At 51.3% G+C, this 17,439-nt stretch overlaps 1 protein-coding gene across 1 annotated transcript; it reads right to left on the reverse strand.

Annotated features, from left to right (window-relative positions):
• Positions 1 to 2,175: 2,175 nt before the first annotated feature.
• On the reverse strand, positions 2,176 to 15,895 carry LOC114433576 (cyclic nucleotide-gated cation channel beta-3). The gene is given in 39 exon segments (XM_075353397.1): positions 2,176 to 2,338; positions 2,340 to 2,374; positions 2,631 to 2,817; positions 3,184 to 3,330; positions 3,789 to 3,907; positions 3,980 to 4,063; positions 4,151 to 4,248; positions 4,353 to 4,512; positions 4,611 to 4,752; positions 4,842 to 4,964; positions 5,065 to 5,129; positions 5,198 to 5,284; positions 5,367 to 5,417; positions 5,502 to 5,710; positions 6,089 to 6,316; positions 6,398 to 6,546; positions 6,623 to 6,724; positions 6,822 to 6,942; positions 7,591 to 7,633; positions 8,054 to 8,255; positions 9,353 to 9,457; positions 9,810 to 9,851; positions 9,927 to 10,064; positions 10,157 to 10,227; positions 10,677 to 10,756; positions 12,950 to 12,977; positions 13,048 to 13,108; positions 13,268 to 13,297; positions 13,437 to 13,485; positions 13,563 to 13,654; positions 13,819 to 13,891; positions 13,972 to 13,996; positions 14,422 to 14,560; positions 14,929 to 14,943; positions 15,109 to 15,128; positions 15,262 to 15,373; positions 15,484 to 15,535; positions 15,609 to 15,648; positions 15,761 to 15,895. Coding segments are annotated over 39 exon segments (3,822 nt in total).
• Between the last annotated feature and the right edge of the window lie 1,544 nt (positions 15,896 to 17,439).

The following is a 17,439-nucleotide window of genomic DNA, read 5'->3' on the forward strand; positions in this document are numbered from 1 at the left end:
CTACAGAAGGGTCACGTGATCCGAAATGAATTCAGTTGACTTTCAAAGTTTCATTTTAAAGTGTCAACTTAAAATATTAAGTACAGAAAGTCCGGCCGACATGTTTCTGTGAAAACCAGAGAAACGTGAAGTAACCATGACAGCACTGGACTCTGTCCACAGGAGGAGGCCTTCACGTTCTGTGCACACACCGAGTGCACAGTCTTCATGCACATTAGTCCTTATCTGGAGCCACCAGGTTTATCATGTAAACCACTGCTGCTCTGTTCTGGTCTGTAGGTCCTGGTCTGTAGGTCTGTCCTGGTCTGCAGGTCTGTCCTGGTCTGTAGATCTGTCCTGGTCTGCAGGTCTGTCCTGGTCTCTAAGTGCGTCCTGGTCTGTAGGTCTGTCCTGGTCTGTAGGTCTGTCCTGGTTTGCAGGTCTGTCCTGGTCTGTAGCTCTGTCCTGGTCTGTAGGTCCTGGTCTGTAGGTCTGTCCTGGTCTGTAGGTCCTGGTCTGTAGGTCTGTCCTGGTCTGCAGGTCTGTCCTAGTCTGCAGGTCTGTCCTGGTCTGCAGGTCTGTCCTGGTCTCTAGGTTTGCCCTGGTCTGCAGCTCTGTCCTGGTCTGTAGGTCTGTCCTGGTCTGTAGCTCTGTCCTGGTCTGCAGGTCTGTCCTGGTCTGTAGGTCTGTAGCTCTGTCCTGGTCTGCAGCTCTGTCCTGGTCTGCAGGTCTGTCCTGGTCTGCAGCTCTGTCCTGGTCTGCTGGTCTGTCCTGGTCTGCAGCTCTGTCCTGGTCTGCTGGTCTGTCCTCAGGTTTATATTTGTGTAGGTCACAGTACCTGACCCTGAAGCTCCTCCTGTGAACATTAGGACTTGTTTTAATCAGCCACTCATCATCCTGCAGGGCGGCCATGTTTTCACTGTTGTATATGTACAGACACACACACACACACAGACACACACAGCTCCTTTATTCATTCAGTTTATTTACACACTGCTCTGCTTCTTACAGTGAGGTCATCACTCCACCAGGAATACAGTCACAGCTTCATCGTCTGACAGAAGCAGCTCTACTCTTCTTCTACTCTCAGAAACAGGCGTGATGACGAAGCTTCCTGCAGCTTCCTGCTGCTTCCTGCAGCTTCCCGCCTTTTCTAGTTTTGTTTCCTCTCAGGCCGACACAATAAGAGCTTCCTCTGCTTCCTGAGCACTTCCTGCTACAACTGTAAACACACACACACACTCACACAGACACACACACATACACACACAGACACACACACAGACACACACACAAACACACACAGACACACACTCTCTCTCGCACACGCTCACACACACACACGCTCACACACACACACACACACACACAGACACACACTCTCTCTCGCACACGCTCACACACACACACGCTCACACACACACACACACTCAGCTCAGTGGCGCCCTCTAGCAGCTAGTAAATCTACAGCTTTGTCTAAGGTTTTGCTGCTTTGAACAAAATAGAATAACAGTTCTAAACGTGCGCTCTGCTGTGATGTGATGATGTGAGGTATTGGACTCAGGCCGATCAGGTCAGACGTCTCTGCTGTCCTGCTTTGAGCTGTCTGTCCTCCATCAGGACATCAGTATGGATCAGCTCACAGTGGAGCAGGAAGATCAATCACATCCGCTGTCTGATCACTGTGTCACACTGCAGCCTTATTGATACTATTGATCTGCAACTACCAGCTGATCGGCTCACTGAAGGCCACCGGGGGGGGGGGGGGGGGGGGGGGGGGGGGGGGGGGGATTCTGGGAGATTATTCTCTGTAACACTACTCATTTTAGAGTCTTTTACTGAGCTAGCCGGTGGTGAAACAGCACCCCCAGTGTGTGGTCAGAGGCGGTACTGCAGCCCGCTGCACTACAGGAGCCCAGAGACACCACACGGCTGTTAGAGCAGCGACGTCACGCTGCCTCTTCCTGTTTGCAGCGGGCATCTGCTGATGCCGCCACTGTCAGGAGTCATCCAATCATATCTCTCTTCTTCCATGAAAATGGCTCCAATAAACAGAAGAGGAGGATGAAGAGGAGAGGAAGAGAAAGAAGAAAAGATACACGAAGAACATCACAACATCTGAATCCACCACAGAAGAAGAAACAAGTCCTCCTCCTGAAACCCTCATCTCCTCGTCGGAGGCGGCTTCCTGTCAGCTCACTCCTTCTTCTCCGCCTCCTCTTTCACCTCCACAGTCAGCACCTCCTCCCCCGCATGCCGCGGAGTCATTCTGATGATGACGGAGCTGTCCGCCGTCTCCGCCACCGCTTCGTCTCCGTCAGCTGGAGCTGGACGAGGGACAGGGGAGCGCCGGGCCGCGAGAGGGGGGTGGGACCGGAGAGATGGAGGGCAGACCCTGTGGACAAAAGACAGGAGTAAAGATGGGGGGAGGAGAGATGACACACCTTCAGACTTCCTTCTTCTCCTTCACCTTCGTCCTTCCTTCCTTCTCTCCTTCCCTTCCCCTTCTTCCTTCCTTCCTTCTCTCCCTCCCTTCCTTCATTCCCTCATCCTGCCTCCGCTCTCCCTTCCTGCCTCACCTGTACCTCATTGCTGCCCCCTGCTGGTCACTCAGCAGCTTCACAGTGGGAGGGCTGATGGTGTTGACGTACCTCTGCGCCGCTGTCAGACGGTTTGTAGTCCTTCTTCAGCTTGATGAAGGGTCCCTCGATACCCGCCTGCTCCGCCACCTTCAGTGCTGCCTTGAACATTTCGGGCGTGTCCGGGCGAGGCGGGATGACGGCCGCTGCCTCTTTCCCCGCCTCCTTCTCTGGCTTCTTGTCCTTCGTCAGCATCTTCCTGCACAAACACAGAGACACATTGGTGGGTTACAGACTCACCTGCAGCACCTCCACCCGCTCTGCTGCAGCGCCATGGACTGACTGAGCAGATAAAGCGGAGGATGGTCTGACCCGATTCTCAGACACAAAGTAGAGTGACCGCTGTGAGCTGATTAGAGTCTAATCCTGAGTGTGAGGACAGAGAGCTGAGGAGGCAGAGGAACGAACCAGGAAGTGTTCCTGGTATTATGGCTAAGAAGGTGACCATGAACCCAGCTGTGTTGGTTCTGAGTCATCAGAGCTCATTACAGGCGGCCTGCTGGTCCTGAACCGTGTCACTACAGGGAGGGATCTGGATCAGGATCAGGGGGGCTCTCTGTCTTACTTGGCCTTCTTGCGGAGGAGTTTCTGGGACTCGGGGTAATGCACCAGAATCTCAGCCAGGTCCTTCTTATCCAGGATGAAGAGGTTGGCGAAGCCGTGTGCCTTCACGTTGGCTGTGCGGCGGTTTCCTCCGCCTCCGGCCAGCAGACTGACCAATCAGAGAGAAGACAGAGAGAGAGAGAGAGAGAGAGAGAGAGAGAGACAGCTGTCAGACTCACAAAGTTCCGTTTGTCCTAAGGTGGAGCCAGATGCAGCTGGGTGACTGAGCACTAGTAGCGCCCCCTGCTGTGTGATCAAAACCTCTGATCACTTTTCTAATCAACAAAATCAATGAAGGTTTTTACTCTGACACATCACCACCCCCCTGTGGTCACTCGTGGTGACTGCAGATCAGTGGACTCCTCCTGCAGACGGAGGTTTTGACCCTGTCCTGGTCATTTGCAGTATTCTCCCAGACCTCCTTTATTAAAAACCGTTTCTTTACATGTTGGACTGATGAGCTCAGTTAAAAATGAAAAATAAACAATGAGTGTGGTCGGTATTGATCTGTGGCTGCCCCACATTCAGTGTTTTAATCGGCTAACAGGATGACAGGAAGCAGCTGACCTGATCTCTCCAAACACCGATCCAGCTCTGATGGTGACAAACACCGTCTGCAGGTCAGGACCGCCCACCACCTGAACCTCCCCCTGTTTAATGATGTACATTTCCCTGCCGATCTCCCCCTGAAACACACACACACACACATTAGCTCAGCTCAGTACAGCTCTGACAGCTCAGCCGGTGTGTGTTCTCACCTTTTTACAGACAAAGTCTCCGGGCAGATACACAACAGATTTCAGTCTGGTCAGCATGTCGAACACCATCTGCCTGTCACAGCCCTGAGACACACACACACACACAGTAAGTAAAGCAGTTCATATTTAAAGGCTCTGTCAGGGTTGTTCCTCCTGGTTTGTGTGTCTGACCTGAAACAGGGCGACCTTACTGACGATGGCGTAGTTGACGTCCACGGCGATGTCCAGCCTCATCTTAGCAGGAAGCTGGATCAGCAGCTCTTGCTCATCTGCAGAGGAAACATCACAGCACTCAGAGTGACCGAGAACTCAGAGCGAGGCGTTTAGGGTCCAGGTTCTTGTCTGTGTATGGCAGCGTTTTGTTTCTCCTTACCCAGCATGCCCTGGCTCATCCAGGTGTAGTCGTACCAAGTCTTGATGCGGTTCTGGACCTCTGCTGGGATGTTGTAGGAGGTCATGTACTTGATGGTGCTGTCCATACAGGCGCGGTAATAGTTCTCACCGGCTGTTGCTGCTCCGACTACGTCCCTCATCTGAGACCAGAACAACAAGAACCCGAAAGGACTCGTTAGAGATGACCTCACCCACCTGAAGAGGACCTGAACCCGCATCAGTGCGCAGTCTAACTGACCTGACCGATCATGATGGAGAACGCAAAGACACCAACAAAATAGTTGATGAGCTGGAAGCAGATCTCAAAGACGGTGGTGGGGTCTGGCAGTCCTCCGATGGTGATCAGCGTCTTCACAGCAAAGTAGTAACAGCGGATATACCTGTGTGAAAACACAACCACAGCTCTGACACACAGACTCACACAGACTCACACTACAGATATTCAGTAAGAACACAGAGACGTTCTTACGCATTGCCCTTTCCGTTGTAGACCCACTTGGTGGATCCGAGTCCTTCATAGTCGGAGCCCCAGTAGAAGAGACAGGCGTTGATGTGCAGAGAGTACAGCAGGTAGGTGGAGGTTCGGATCACCCTGAGACACAACAAAGAGTCAGTTCAAAAGTGAGGACACCTGCACGGATGCGAGGAGCAGCACCCCCTACAGGCCTGGCGTGTTGGAGATCCTTCCTCACCTGTAGATGTACGCTTTCTTCATCACAGCTTCCATCCTGTCGTTGAACTCGGAGAAGACCATGTACTGAGAGAGGAAAACAAGCGTCAGCTGTGCGTCATCACAGTGATGTGAGGCTGCAAGCTCCTGCTCACCTTCAGCAGCCGGGGGAATCTGAGCAGAGAGTTCACGCCGGTGAAATAATAGAGGACCTCCATGGGAAACAGACTGATGATGTCCATCTGCAAAGCGCCCAGCACACACCACATGTTACGTCTGATTGTAATGGACATACAAAGAGATGTTTTACAGATCTGTCCTGACCTTGAACCTCTCGGTGGTCATGTAGTGTTCCCTCATGTCCTTTTTGTCACACTGTCAGACACAGAGAGGGTTAATCTGAGCTGAACGTCACTAAATGATGAAGATGGTTTAGTTTGGTTGTTGATCTGTGCTCACCACAATGTCTCCTCCGCGGACAAACTGCAGCCGGGGCTGCATGACCAGGATGTCCAGGATGTAGATGAAGTCACAGGTGTAGTCGGCCAGCAGCCACAGGTGGATGTTTTCGGGGGTTTGGTAGGGGAAAGCCCAGCGGACAGGGATCAGCCACACGTTCCAGTTCCACGCTGCCACCACGAAGAACAGCCAGATCACATAGATCAGATCTGTGGAGGCGGAGCCCAGAGGTCAAAATGGCTGACTGACAGCTCAAAACATGGATCATCAACAGTGACAGAAAAGCAGGAAGTGTTTTCCACCAGGTGTAAGCCTTTACTGTAGCACCACCTGCTGGTGAGAAAGGCTAAAGCTAGCCAACTATCACATCCACTCAAATATCACAAAGCTAAGCCTAGCCAGCTAGCACTACTTAGCTACAACAAGCTAGTTAATGTAGCATCCTTTTGATTCTTCTGACAACAATCTATCTAAACAGCCAGCAGTAATGGTCATTCGCTACCCAGTGGATTCCTGTGGGGTCTTACAGTTTGTTACAGTGTGTTCAGGGTTGTTTTATGTGATGTCACTGGGGTGAACCTGCTCACCGGTGAAGGGGTCGATGCTGGAGGGTAGGCGGTACCCCACTATGGCTCGGAGCCAGTCAGGCATCCGCGGGACTTTGAACAGTTTGGGAATTTTGACCGGATGTCCCAGAAGTTCAAAGTGGAGGTCCAGCTCATCGTCGTCTTCTTCTCCTGCTGGTGCCGTCTCTTCCTTCTTCTCCTCTCCTGGGGGAGGCGGGGGAGGAGGTGGAGGTGGGGCTTTGGTCGGAGCTGCAGGGATCAGAATCAGAATTCTTTGATTTAGACAGTTTTAGACCGATGGGTTTACCTGTTTGCATTCTGCAGACGTACAGGCTGAGGGGCTCTCCTCCTCTGATTCGTCCGGGTCCCCCAGTCGTTCCTTCTGCCGTTCTGTGCGACCTTTAAACAGCCTGACCAGCTCGCTCAGGCGGTCCTGGATCACGACGCTGCCGACACTGGCTGCTGAAAGAGGACGCAACCTGTAGGACAAAAAGAGTAAACATGGGGGACGGAGGAGGAAGAAGCTCAAGTGTGTCTGCGTGTGGGTTGTCTCACTCTCCATCTGCAGTCAACAGGTCTCCCTGACTGGACCAGGTCTTCAGACCAGCCCTCAGCAGTTCCTCATCTTCCTCATCTCCAGACAAATCACCTGCAACACTGCAAATGAGGAGAGCATGGACACATGAGAAGGAAACATGGAGGAGACATGTATGTAACGCTCTGACCTTGCGCCCTGTCTCATGGTGCCACCCACCTGTGCTCTGGGGCCATCAGCATGGTGGACCCTGGTTCTGGGGTTGTGATAATTTGGGGGATTTTCAAGACTCTTTTCTGCCCCACATCCTGATCCACATCCTCCACCTTCAGCAGCGGGGCTGAGACACAAAGAAGACAGCTGTGTGGACAGTGGTGGACGCTTCATTTGACACAGCACTCTGTCCACCAAATGTTCCTGCCTGAACAAACATGCACCTGCTGTGAGGTCACCTGAGGTTAGCTGGCAGCTGAAGCAGGGCAGAGCTGCAGGGCATGATGGGAGGACTGCTGAGGAGGATGTGGGATGAGCAGTTTGTTGTTGTTTGGCACTTTAGAGGTTTGGATCTACAAAAATGAGACTATTAGGGTTTTCTAGGAGTCTGCAGCAAGGGGGCGGGGCTTAAGGCTGTTCAGGCTGCTGGGAGATGGAGTGAAAGCTTCTGAGGCGGCTGACGATGCTCGTGCAGCACTGCTGCGCCTGCTTGGGGAGCTGCGACAGCTCCTTGGTCAGGATGGCAAGCTCTGGCGGCGGGGTCGGCATGGACAGCCTGGGAGGGGTGAGGTTATGGTCATGAATCAGCTTCCTGCAGCTCTCCAGACATTCAGCGGCGTGCGGGAATCGAAGCAAAAAGCTGGTTATCGGAGAGCAAATGTCTGGAACTGCACGAGAAACATCAGAGGCAAGATGAGAAGTTCACAAGATCTGAGCGTGAAACTCAAACCTGAACAGAACTCTAACAGATCCTCGCTGTTTATCTGGGTCTCACCTCCACATCCACCTGCTTCTGTGGCTGGTTCTGTACCACTGGTCTGAGAAGAAAGAAGCAAAGAGTCCTTTCACACCTTATGAGGATTTAAAAAAAACAACTGTGAGTGCTGACAGAGGGGGCTCCCACAGAGCTCTCCATGTTTCTCCATGTTTCAGGACATGCACTGATGCACCAAACCCTGAAGCCACGTTCGGTTTCTGGTACGTTGGCATAGATGGAACTGTAAATGTTCCAGAACCAAACCTTGGGTCTGGTTCCTGTTGGGAGGCCTGACCAGTAGCTCCTCAGAAAGACTGAAGGAGTGGTCCCTGTAAAAGTGGCTCAAATGATCGTTCACTGTCTAATATATCCCAGGACTTGATCTGGTCAGAGCCCAGCAGTAGTCTGTAACAGGTCTTCATGTTCTGACTCCTCAGTGAAGAAAACTCTTCAGAACAGAGGAGGCCCTAAACCCTTTTACCTTTTCTGTGGTGATGGGCGTGACCTCTGGGGGCTGTGGTTCTGGTTGCTGGGTGATGAGTTGGGAGACTGGACTCTCCAGGTCTCTCCTCTCTGATGCTGGTTCTGCATCTGTTGAAGAAGGCGTGACTTCTTCTGGAGCTTCAGAGTCCTTGTCCACTGCTTCAGCATCGCTCTGAGCTGGACCGACGTCTAGCAGGCTCCTGGTGGAGGACAATAAAGCAGAGCAAAGTGGACCTCCAGATCCTCCCACTGCTGGTGTTCAGAGAAGAAGACCACTCATGGTGGCTTCAACGTGTCTCATTCACAAAAACTGCAGCTGTGTCCCAGTTCAGGGGCTGTGTCCTGCGGCGGACACATGGACTGACTCACAGTGAGGAGACCTACCTTTTAAAATCTGCCCTGTGTCAGAGAAGGAAAGTTTGCAGAAAGCAACAAAACAGAATAAAGTTTAATCACACAGACACAGAGGAAGCAGCACCACACACCGGCAGACAAAGACCATGGCCAACTCTAAACTATCTAGAACCAAAGACCCGCCCTCATTCCCGGACAACACCCCCGAGAAACAAACAAGAACCAGACCAGAGAGTAGAACGACGATCTCTGAGGGGCTGGATCATCTACCGCTGCCTTGTGTCATGGCACCTGGTCCAGTTAGCATGAACTGGAGGTACTATGCATCCCTCACTGGGGACAGCAAGGCTCAGATACCTGTTCCTGGGTGGCCTGGACAGTCTAAACATGGTGCCACAATGTACTGCGCTGTTTGGGTCAATGGTTGGACGGTATACACTAAACCATGATTAAGGAGGACTTGAAGGTTTATAGAAAGCCAGCTGAGTCTGGAGCCAAGAATGATTTACAGAACAAAGTCCTCAGAACCTTCAGTGTCAGGTACAACCTGAAGGGGGAGCAGAGACACCAGAGATTCTCGGTGGAGAGACAGCTGTCCCTGGTAAACCCCTAAAGGGAGGCACCCATCCTTACAAGGTACCCAAACCAGAAGCAGCTGCCCTGCTTTGAGCTGATCTCTATCTTTCTATCTTTCTATCTCTAGCTCTTTAGAAACTGCACCCAGGTTGTGGAGGCTGAGTCCAACATCCTGATGCTGTGCTGAGGAACGGGTCTTCGGTGTGCTCTAAAAGCCATAACAAGTCAAAGCTGGTGGTGCAAGAGGACAGGCTCTGCAGGTTTCTGTGCAGGATGACCGTGAGTCTTTGAGTTTCATACAGAGCTCTAAAAGTCACGGGTTCTGACAGCATCCCTCAAGCTTTTATCTACTCATGGCTGAACTTACAGTTTTCTCTTCTCCTCAACAGATCTTTGGTTTTTTTCCTCTGTCACTTCATTTTCCTTCCTATTGTCTGTGCTGTCCTCACTGTCCTCCTGCAGGTTTTGCAATCTGGACAGTGTGCAGGAAAACGAGATGGAGAGTCCCTGTCAGACAGTTCAGCTCGTCAAGGCAGCGTCAGAGTCAAGCAGAGCGCAGCGGCCAGTCAAACTAAGCAGGTCTGCAGCTTCAACTCTAAAACTGTCAGCAGCCGCTGGTCGAAAAGACCAGCCATAGGACCAGGACAACGTGTGGTCCAAATCAGGTCAGACTGAGACATTAAAAACACTTTTCTAGAAATCAAAGACATTCTGTCTGCAGGCGACCATAATCTGAGGCTGCAGAGGGATGCCAGAGGAAGTGTGAGTCAGCTAGGAGGAGTTCCCACAGCTCAGCAGAGTGGGGTTCACAAAGATGGACTCACTCTGGATCGTCCTCATTTTCTTCCTCCAGGATGTTGGGCAGTCTGTGGGACAGCCAGCAGTCATCGGTCAAACTGTGCAGGGTTTCTGAACTGATGTGCTCCGGTCATGTGACTTACTGCTCGTTGGACTCTGGCAGCGTTTCTATGACTATCTTAGCGGAATGCTCCTCCTCCAGTTGTCGGACCGCTTCCTCTGCTGCCTTCCAGGCCATCTCCTCAGCTATGCGAGCCGCCTCCAGGCGCTCCTGCTGCAGCCTGCAACAGGACAAAACTACCGGTTTTAACTCTTACAACACACATCAGACCAAAGGAACAAAGAACCGACGAGTCAGAGCGAGCCTGCTGACCTTTTCTCCACGTGAGCCAGGACCGCCTCCTGCTCCATGTCGTCCATCTTTGGAGTCTCTGTGGCTTCAGTCTGTGGGCAGCCACAGAAGAAGAAGTAGTGCTAGTGCTGAACTACCATCAGACTTCTAACCCTGTGGTCCTGAACTCTGGATTCTGGCTTTACTTGTACTGCCTTGGTACTCTTCTACATGGATCGCTGCTCTTTCTGGTACTACAGAGGACTCCAGGATAGTGCCCTGGTAGGGCCCTTCCTTGTGTTATTCAGGGTCTCTGGTACTACTGTTTTATCATGTTGACTGCTGCTTCCGCTGAAGCCACACTACTATGGACCTCACAGGACTGTGGTTCATGCTTCATACCTGTGGACCAGTGCTTACCCTGGTACTACCCTGGTACTACCGGGATAGCTTTTGGGACATGCTAACAATGGGAGCCGTGGTGCTCTGGTACTGGTTTTGCTAGCGGCAGTACCACAGTTGTTTCTATCAGTGCTAGGATGTAGACTTTAGTACTCCTTACCTCCTTTTTTGGTGGGTGCTGATTCTCGTCCTGATCCACATCCTCCAGCACCAGGTCTGTCCTGTTCGGCTTGAAGCTGACTGAACACCACATGGCAGGAAGAGCAAGGCTAATGTTTATCTGCATGTACGTGTCTGAGTAGGTGAAGCCAGTGTTCATTACTGAGGCAGACCTCGGCAGAGGTCCGTCTGAACTAAGATCTGACTTTCTGGATGTTTTTGGACTTGTGTGGCTGCTGAAAGCCTCTTAAAGATATTTTGGGTTGACGTCTTTTAACAGTCATCAGTGGTGTTTGAGTTTTTCATTCTGCTTCATAAAATCTGATTTAAATCAATCTACGGCGAGTCATGAGGGCGTTCTGACCTTTGTGTGGATCTGATGGTGAACCGCCTCCCAGCATCCGCCAGTACAGTACCTGGTTTCTGGGCCCAGATTCTACAGGCTTCAATATTTGTTGTAAATAGAACTTTTCACAAAAGTTCTGGGACTCTAAAGAATTGTGGCTACGAGGACAGGCGCTCTGTGGAAGAGGTCACAGCATCAACCTCCGAGGCTCTGTCCACTAGAGGCTGGCTCCAAGTGAGTCAACCCCCACAGGCCTCCATGATCTAGCAGAGCTAATCATGCTTACAGGAAGTTCTGTATTTTCAGTCAAATTTGTGAAAATTATTTACTGCAAAGATCAAAAATGGTCTTAATGTAAAATGTGTTTTGATATTTGGTGGAGCATCAGTGACAACAACGACATACAATCAGAGAGGAGGAGCTGGGTGGAGGTGGCAGCGAAGCAGCTGGCAGAAGCAGAGGAGGAGACGGGCTAAAGCGCCCCGTGTGACGGGGGTCCAATGAGGCGTGGTTAAAGTGGACTTGGTGCTGATGCTAACGCCAGGGTTAGCCTACAAAAACACGTCCTCCATGTGTGCATATATATGACAAATAACAGTGAACTGGTCGATCGGTGGATTGCTTGATTGATCACTTGATTGATTGATTGATTGATTACATTGGTTGATTGATCAATTGATTGATTGATTGATTGATTGATTGATTGATTGATTGATTTTTGTGTACAATAAAAAGACACCAGCCAACAGAAGCCTTGTGTTTTCCCACATACTGTCTTTATTTCGGAACATTCAGCAGCATGTCTCCTGGATTGTTTGCTCTGCGTTAGCTGCCATTAATCTTGTTTACAAAGCAAACAGCAGTAGCGGACTGTGCCTGGTCCAGATCTGTGTCTAGTCGAGTGTCCTGTATGAAGTAGCACCAGCAGCAGAGTAATCAGTGCGTAAGCTGCAGGTCGTCCCTGAGGGGGCGGCGCGTGAAACACTTCCTCGTCCTCATCAGCTATGTCAGGCAGACTAAAGTAACTGGATCAATCTGGTTTCTTGTTTCAGTTTGGGGCTGAAATGTGCTGGCTGTGCAGAAACAAAAAGCCGTGCAGCTCTGTGAGCTCTACAGGCCTGAACCACAGACTGCTCTGAGTGTCCGTCAGTCACTTAAAGTGTCAGTGTGAGCGACTCTGTCCCGCTCTTCCTTCTCCTGTTATTTATTTTTGCCTGAAACAGAAGGAGGAGAGCAGCCCGGTTAGAGTCCGCCTCAGCACTGACACCAAGGCCTGCCATCACTACAGCAAGCCAGCAAACCCATCCACCAATCAACCAATCAATCAGCTCAGCAGTGAGTTACAGAGAAACAGCACCACACAGCTCACAGTGTCACTGCAGCGCACCAATCCAACCACCGGAGGGCAGCAGACGCCGCCCAGCTGGTGTTTAAAGTCAGAAGAATGAACTGCAGTCACTGAGGCTCTGCTCTGTTCAGGAAGTTTTATTTTAAAAAGATTCAGGACTGTAAACCAGCTATTTATGGTCCAAACCACCAGGCAGTCCTCAGTGCTCGTTACTAGGGTTTGGTTCTGGGGTCTGTGGACACCCAGTCAGCACCGGGTCAGCACCGGGCTGTGTGTGTTAGAGCCTCGGAGAGTTCAGAGCAGTCAGAAGCAGACTGAGGACTGAGGCTGTCTGGTGAAGGAACATCTGGCTGTCTAAACTCGTCTGAAGCCATCTGAGGCCGCCTGGCCACCTGAGGCCACCTGAGGCCCCTGAGGCTGTCTAAGGCTGCCTGAGGCCGTCTGAGGCTGCCTGAGGCCCCTGAGGCCATCTAAGGCAGCCTAAGGCATGCTGCTCTGGTTCTTTGAGCTTTAGATGGACGTGGATTTCACTGTGATTCTGACTGTCGGTGTGAAGTGTCAGACGTGTGGATGTACTTACCCGCCTGCACCTCATCACTTCCTCCATCCTGAGGGAAACAAATGACATGTTCAGTGATGGTCAGCTGACCTGACAGCAGAGTTCTGACAGAGACTCACCGGCTTCTGGACCGGCTGAGGCAACATGCGGCCGATCCCGTTAACGATCCAGCCCACCATGCTGTGAACACAACAAACACACCATCAGAGTCTAACTGAGCGTGCACACATCGACAGCTGCTGTCAGCTGCATGTATAAGCCGAGGCTAAGCTAAGCTAGCTATGACCAACAAGAGACACGACCGTCAGGACGACACACAGGAGACACTACACCACCTACTTTGGCTGCTGATCCGCTTCTTTGGTGGACCTGGGGAAGAAAACAGGAATCAGAAACAGCTCTATGTGCAGGAAGAGACAGGAACTACACACTGTGCTCTACAGGCAGGGACAGGAACTACACACTGTCCTCTGCAGACAGACAGACCGTGAAATGAGACATGACTTACTTGTCTGTCTCTGAGGCTGGTTTGGAGGTGGGTGGTGATGTTGGAGCTTCTGTTGGAAGCAGCAGATGATCAGATTAGTGAAGGCTCTACAGTAACAGTGTTGGATGGATGAACATGTGAAGACACCTTTAGCTGCTGGAGCTTCAGTCTTCTGGTTTGGGTGGAGCTCCGGCTGAGGAACCACCTTCACGATCTCCTGCTTGATCCAATCTAACATGCTGTGAAGCACACAGACACACAAGCATTCAGCTAACACAACACGCAGCCTTTTATCACCTTCTTCCTGCAGCGCCCCCTGGAGTGTGGGGGGAAATATTCAGAATAAGCCTTAGATCGCTGCTTTGCCCCCTTTTTATCAGAGTGTGAATGTGAATCAGCTGACCTGGGTGGGGACGCCTTGTTGTCCTGTTGATCTGACTCCGTCTTCACTGCACTGACTGGCAGCTCTGGAGCTGCTGAGACAGGAAACAAGCGATCGATTGATTGACTGATTAGCAGCTAAAACCCGATCAATGTCTGCAGGAATGTTCCTTACCAGGAGCTGCTGCTGGAGGACGCACCTGACGGGAAACAGGACACATTAACAAAAGAACATGACAACACATGACCAGCAGGTGGTGCCAGAGACAATCAGGACTGTCTGTGGTGCTGAACAACCTCCACGCTGGCTCTGAGGCATCGTGGGAAATGTTACACTTTGATATGTTTAACATAAGACAGAATGAAACACGTGAGTTGTGTGTCAGTCTGAAGTGCCTCCCAGTGGATGTGACAGTGACACACTGGACTCCCCGGTCATTCTCTTTAAAAGATCTCTGTGTTCACAGACTGTATTTAAAGATGGCCGACACGACATCTTGAGCCCCCTCTGGTGGCAGGAGGCCGTATTGATCATTAAAACTAGACTCAGCATCAGCGAGTGCACCATGGGTCATATGAAGCCATGCAGTGCTTAAAGGGAAATGTCTTTGACGTGCTGACGTACCTCCGGTTCTGGCGGCGGCGGCGGCTGTGGCTGCGGCTGTGACTGCGGCAGTTCAGCTGCAGACACGTCTTTGGACTTCTGATCTGGCTGTGGAACAACTTTCTCCAAACCATGAGAGATCCACGCAATCATCCCCTTCCTGTACAGAACACAGAATCTGTTCCTGTCAGTGGACACTAGAGGGCGCTGCAGACAGCAGAGCTTAGTGAAGGGTTGATGAAGCAGCTCAGTATTTGGCAGGCAGCCTTTTACTTGGCAATAAAGCGGCTCAGTATTTGGCATCCTGTTTCTAAATGGTTAATAAAGCGGCTCAGTATTTGGCATCCTGTTTCTAAATGGTTAATAAAGCGGCTCAGTATTTGGCATCCTGTCTCTAAATGGTTAATAAAGTGGCTCAGTATTTGGCATCCTGTCTCTAAATGGTTAATAAAGCAGCTCAGTATTTGGCAGTCAGCCTTGTGGTTGGTAATAAAGCAGCTCGGTATTTGGCAGCTCACTGTTACTCACTCGTCCTCAGGTTTACTGTTCATAGGAGGAAGAAACAGCAACATTAATGCAAAATGATGAAGTTAACTGATCTGTGTCACACTGCATATCTGATCCTGATCAGGTATTGGCAGACTAGATCAGGTAATCAATGTATTGATTGATGAGGCTGATGATCAGGCTGGACAGACAGACACTCACCTCGGGGCTGGAGGATCCTCCTGAGAGCAGACAGCAGGAGAAAACAGAGGAAACGTCAGGCAGCGTCAGTCAGCTGACCACATCTGTGTGTGTCTGTTGTGTGTCTGTTGTGTCTGAGCTGCACTCTGACCCTGCCGGGGTCCCGGCCCTTACCTTGGTGGTGGAGGTGGTGGAGTTGGCTCGGCTAAGTTTTGGGGAGACGGCCGGTTGTGGCAGAGCGCTGCTGATCCAGGTCAGCACGCCGGCCTGAGACCCGGGTGCCGCGCTGAGGACACAAGAGTGCGTTAGATGATCAGAGTGGAGACATGAGAGCAGACAGCTGATCGTTCTTATCTGAACTCAACGGGCGTTGCGTGGTGGCACAGTGCGACTCACCCGTTTCCCGCCACTGCCTGGACGTCTTCTTTGGGTTTGTCGGCTTTTGGAGCTGTCAGTCAAACAGTGACGATTAATGAACAGAAGTGATGTCATCGGCTCATGATGTCAGTGTGTGACCTCACCTTCATTCTTACACTCGGCTTGAAACGTCACCTTCTTCTCCTGTTGGACCACAAACACATGTCAGACAGACTGCAGCCTCCTGTGCTGCTAGATCCCTTTTTCAGCTCAATAATCAAATATGTCACTGAAGAACACAGTGGGTGTGGCTTACAGGTGCAGGAGGCGGGGCCGCGGCAGGGGGCGGGGCCGCAGCTGGCTTCACCTCCTCGGGGGGCTTCTGCTCGTCAGTCTTTTTGGAGTGATTCTCAGGCGGCTGGGGAACGACTTTAACCACCCAGCTCAACATCCTGCTGAACACATGCACACAAACACACACACACACACAAACACACACACACACACGCCCACACACTGGTTATGACAGCTTGAATTTGGCGAGCCCTCCTGTTGAAAGTGACCTGCTTCTCACCGCTCTGCTTATTAGCGGTGTTTGGATCATGTCTGGCTGAGTGTCGCTCTGAATTAGAGCTGACTGCTCATGACCCTAATCCTCCGCAGGAGGCCTGGCAGCACCGACAGCCCTGTCACTGGATCTCCACCCTTTACACTGTGCCCAGTTTGTCACTTTCACCTCCCAGTTAGCCTGTTAGCCACTTAGCTGGTTGTGAAGCTGACCAGTTCATCAGTCACTTTGTTTCCCAGTCAGACAATCAGCCAATAGGACGTTAGTCTGTAGCCATGTTGGGAAACCAGACAGCTAACACAGTTCAGTATTTAATTAGCCCGTTAGCAGGTGGGGCAGACAACCATCCTGTGCCGGTCGTCAGGAACAGTTCATGCAACACTGGCTAGAGATAGACCGATAGAGCAATCGATCGATCTCCGAGGGGAAATCACGTAGCTCAGGGGTTAGCAAATAAATATGTTAGCTAGTCAAATAATTGGCTAGTTACCTGGTGAGTGAATTAGCCAATCAGACAGTTGGGATGCATTTAAGCAGCTGGGATATAGCCACTGAACATTAGCTTGTGTGGGCACCAGCTGACATGACACAGTGTTAGCAGAGTTATCAGTCCATGCGTGGGAGCCGGACTCTGATGGACTCTGATGGACTCAGTTTGTGCTGGACTGGCTGATTCTTCATCTGACAGCCTGTGTGCCACCTCCTTCAGCTGCTCAACGTTCAGACAAACCAGTTGAAACCAGTCTGATCTGCGCTGTGTGTAATTTAAAGTCACAGGAAGAGTTCTCATCACATGAGCCCGTGTCAGACCGGAGGCATCAGCACGCCATGTCCTCAAGAATATTGTCTGGATCATTCACAGGAGGAAACAGCCTCCACAGCTGGACAGGTCCACGCTGCGAACGCATCAATAGACCAACACATTTCACACAAACTGACAGCAGGGACTACTCCCCTCTACAGCGACAGGTCAGGTGTGTCGGGGTGCAGGTCTACATGTTGGGGGCTGATGTCCTACCTGAAGTGTTCAGTCCTGGTCCAGCAGCATCCCACAGAGTTGCAGCAAGGAAGACCTGCAAGGATGTGAAGACTGCTGGCGGATTACAGAGGAACTGAGCTAACAGGATTACCGAGGGACTGAAGGACAGAGCAGGACGGAGCTGGTTCTCAGATTACAGCTCAACATGGAGGGACGCCAGGCGCCTCCGGGCTGGACAATACCACTGATGGTCAAAACAAGACCAAAGGGCTTGACTTTGTTCAGAGAAATCCTCTTATCCCCCGAGACAGTTTCACCTGTTTGTGTCCTACACAGAGAAATGTCCAGGAGGTGGACAGATGGACGGCCTTTAAAAAGCTCCGTGTCTGTTTCTGTGCAGATAACTATCTTCTGTCTGAGCTCCGACACACGTCATGAACACAGCCAG

Source organism: Parambassis ranga, chromosome 3 (assembly GCF_900634625.1).
Source record: "Parambassis ranga chromosome 3, fParRan2.1, whole genome shotgun sequence".
NCBI classification, from domain to species: domain Eukaryota; kingdom Metazoa; phylum Chordata; class Actinopteri; family Ambassidae; genus Parambassis; species Parambassis ranga.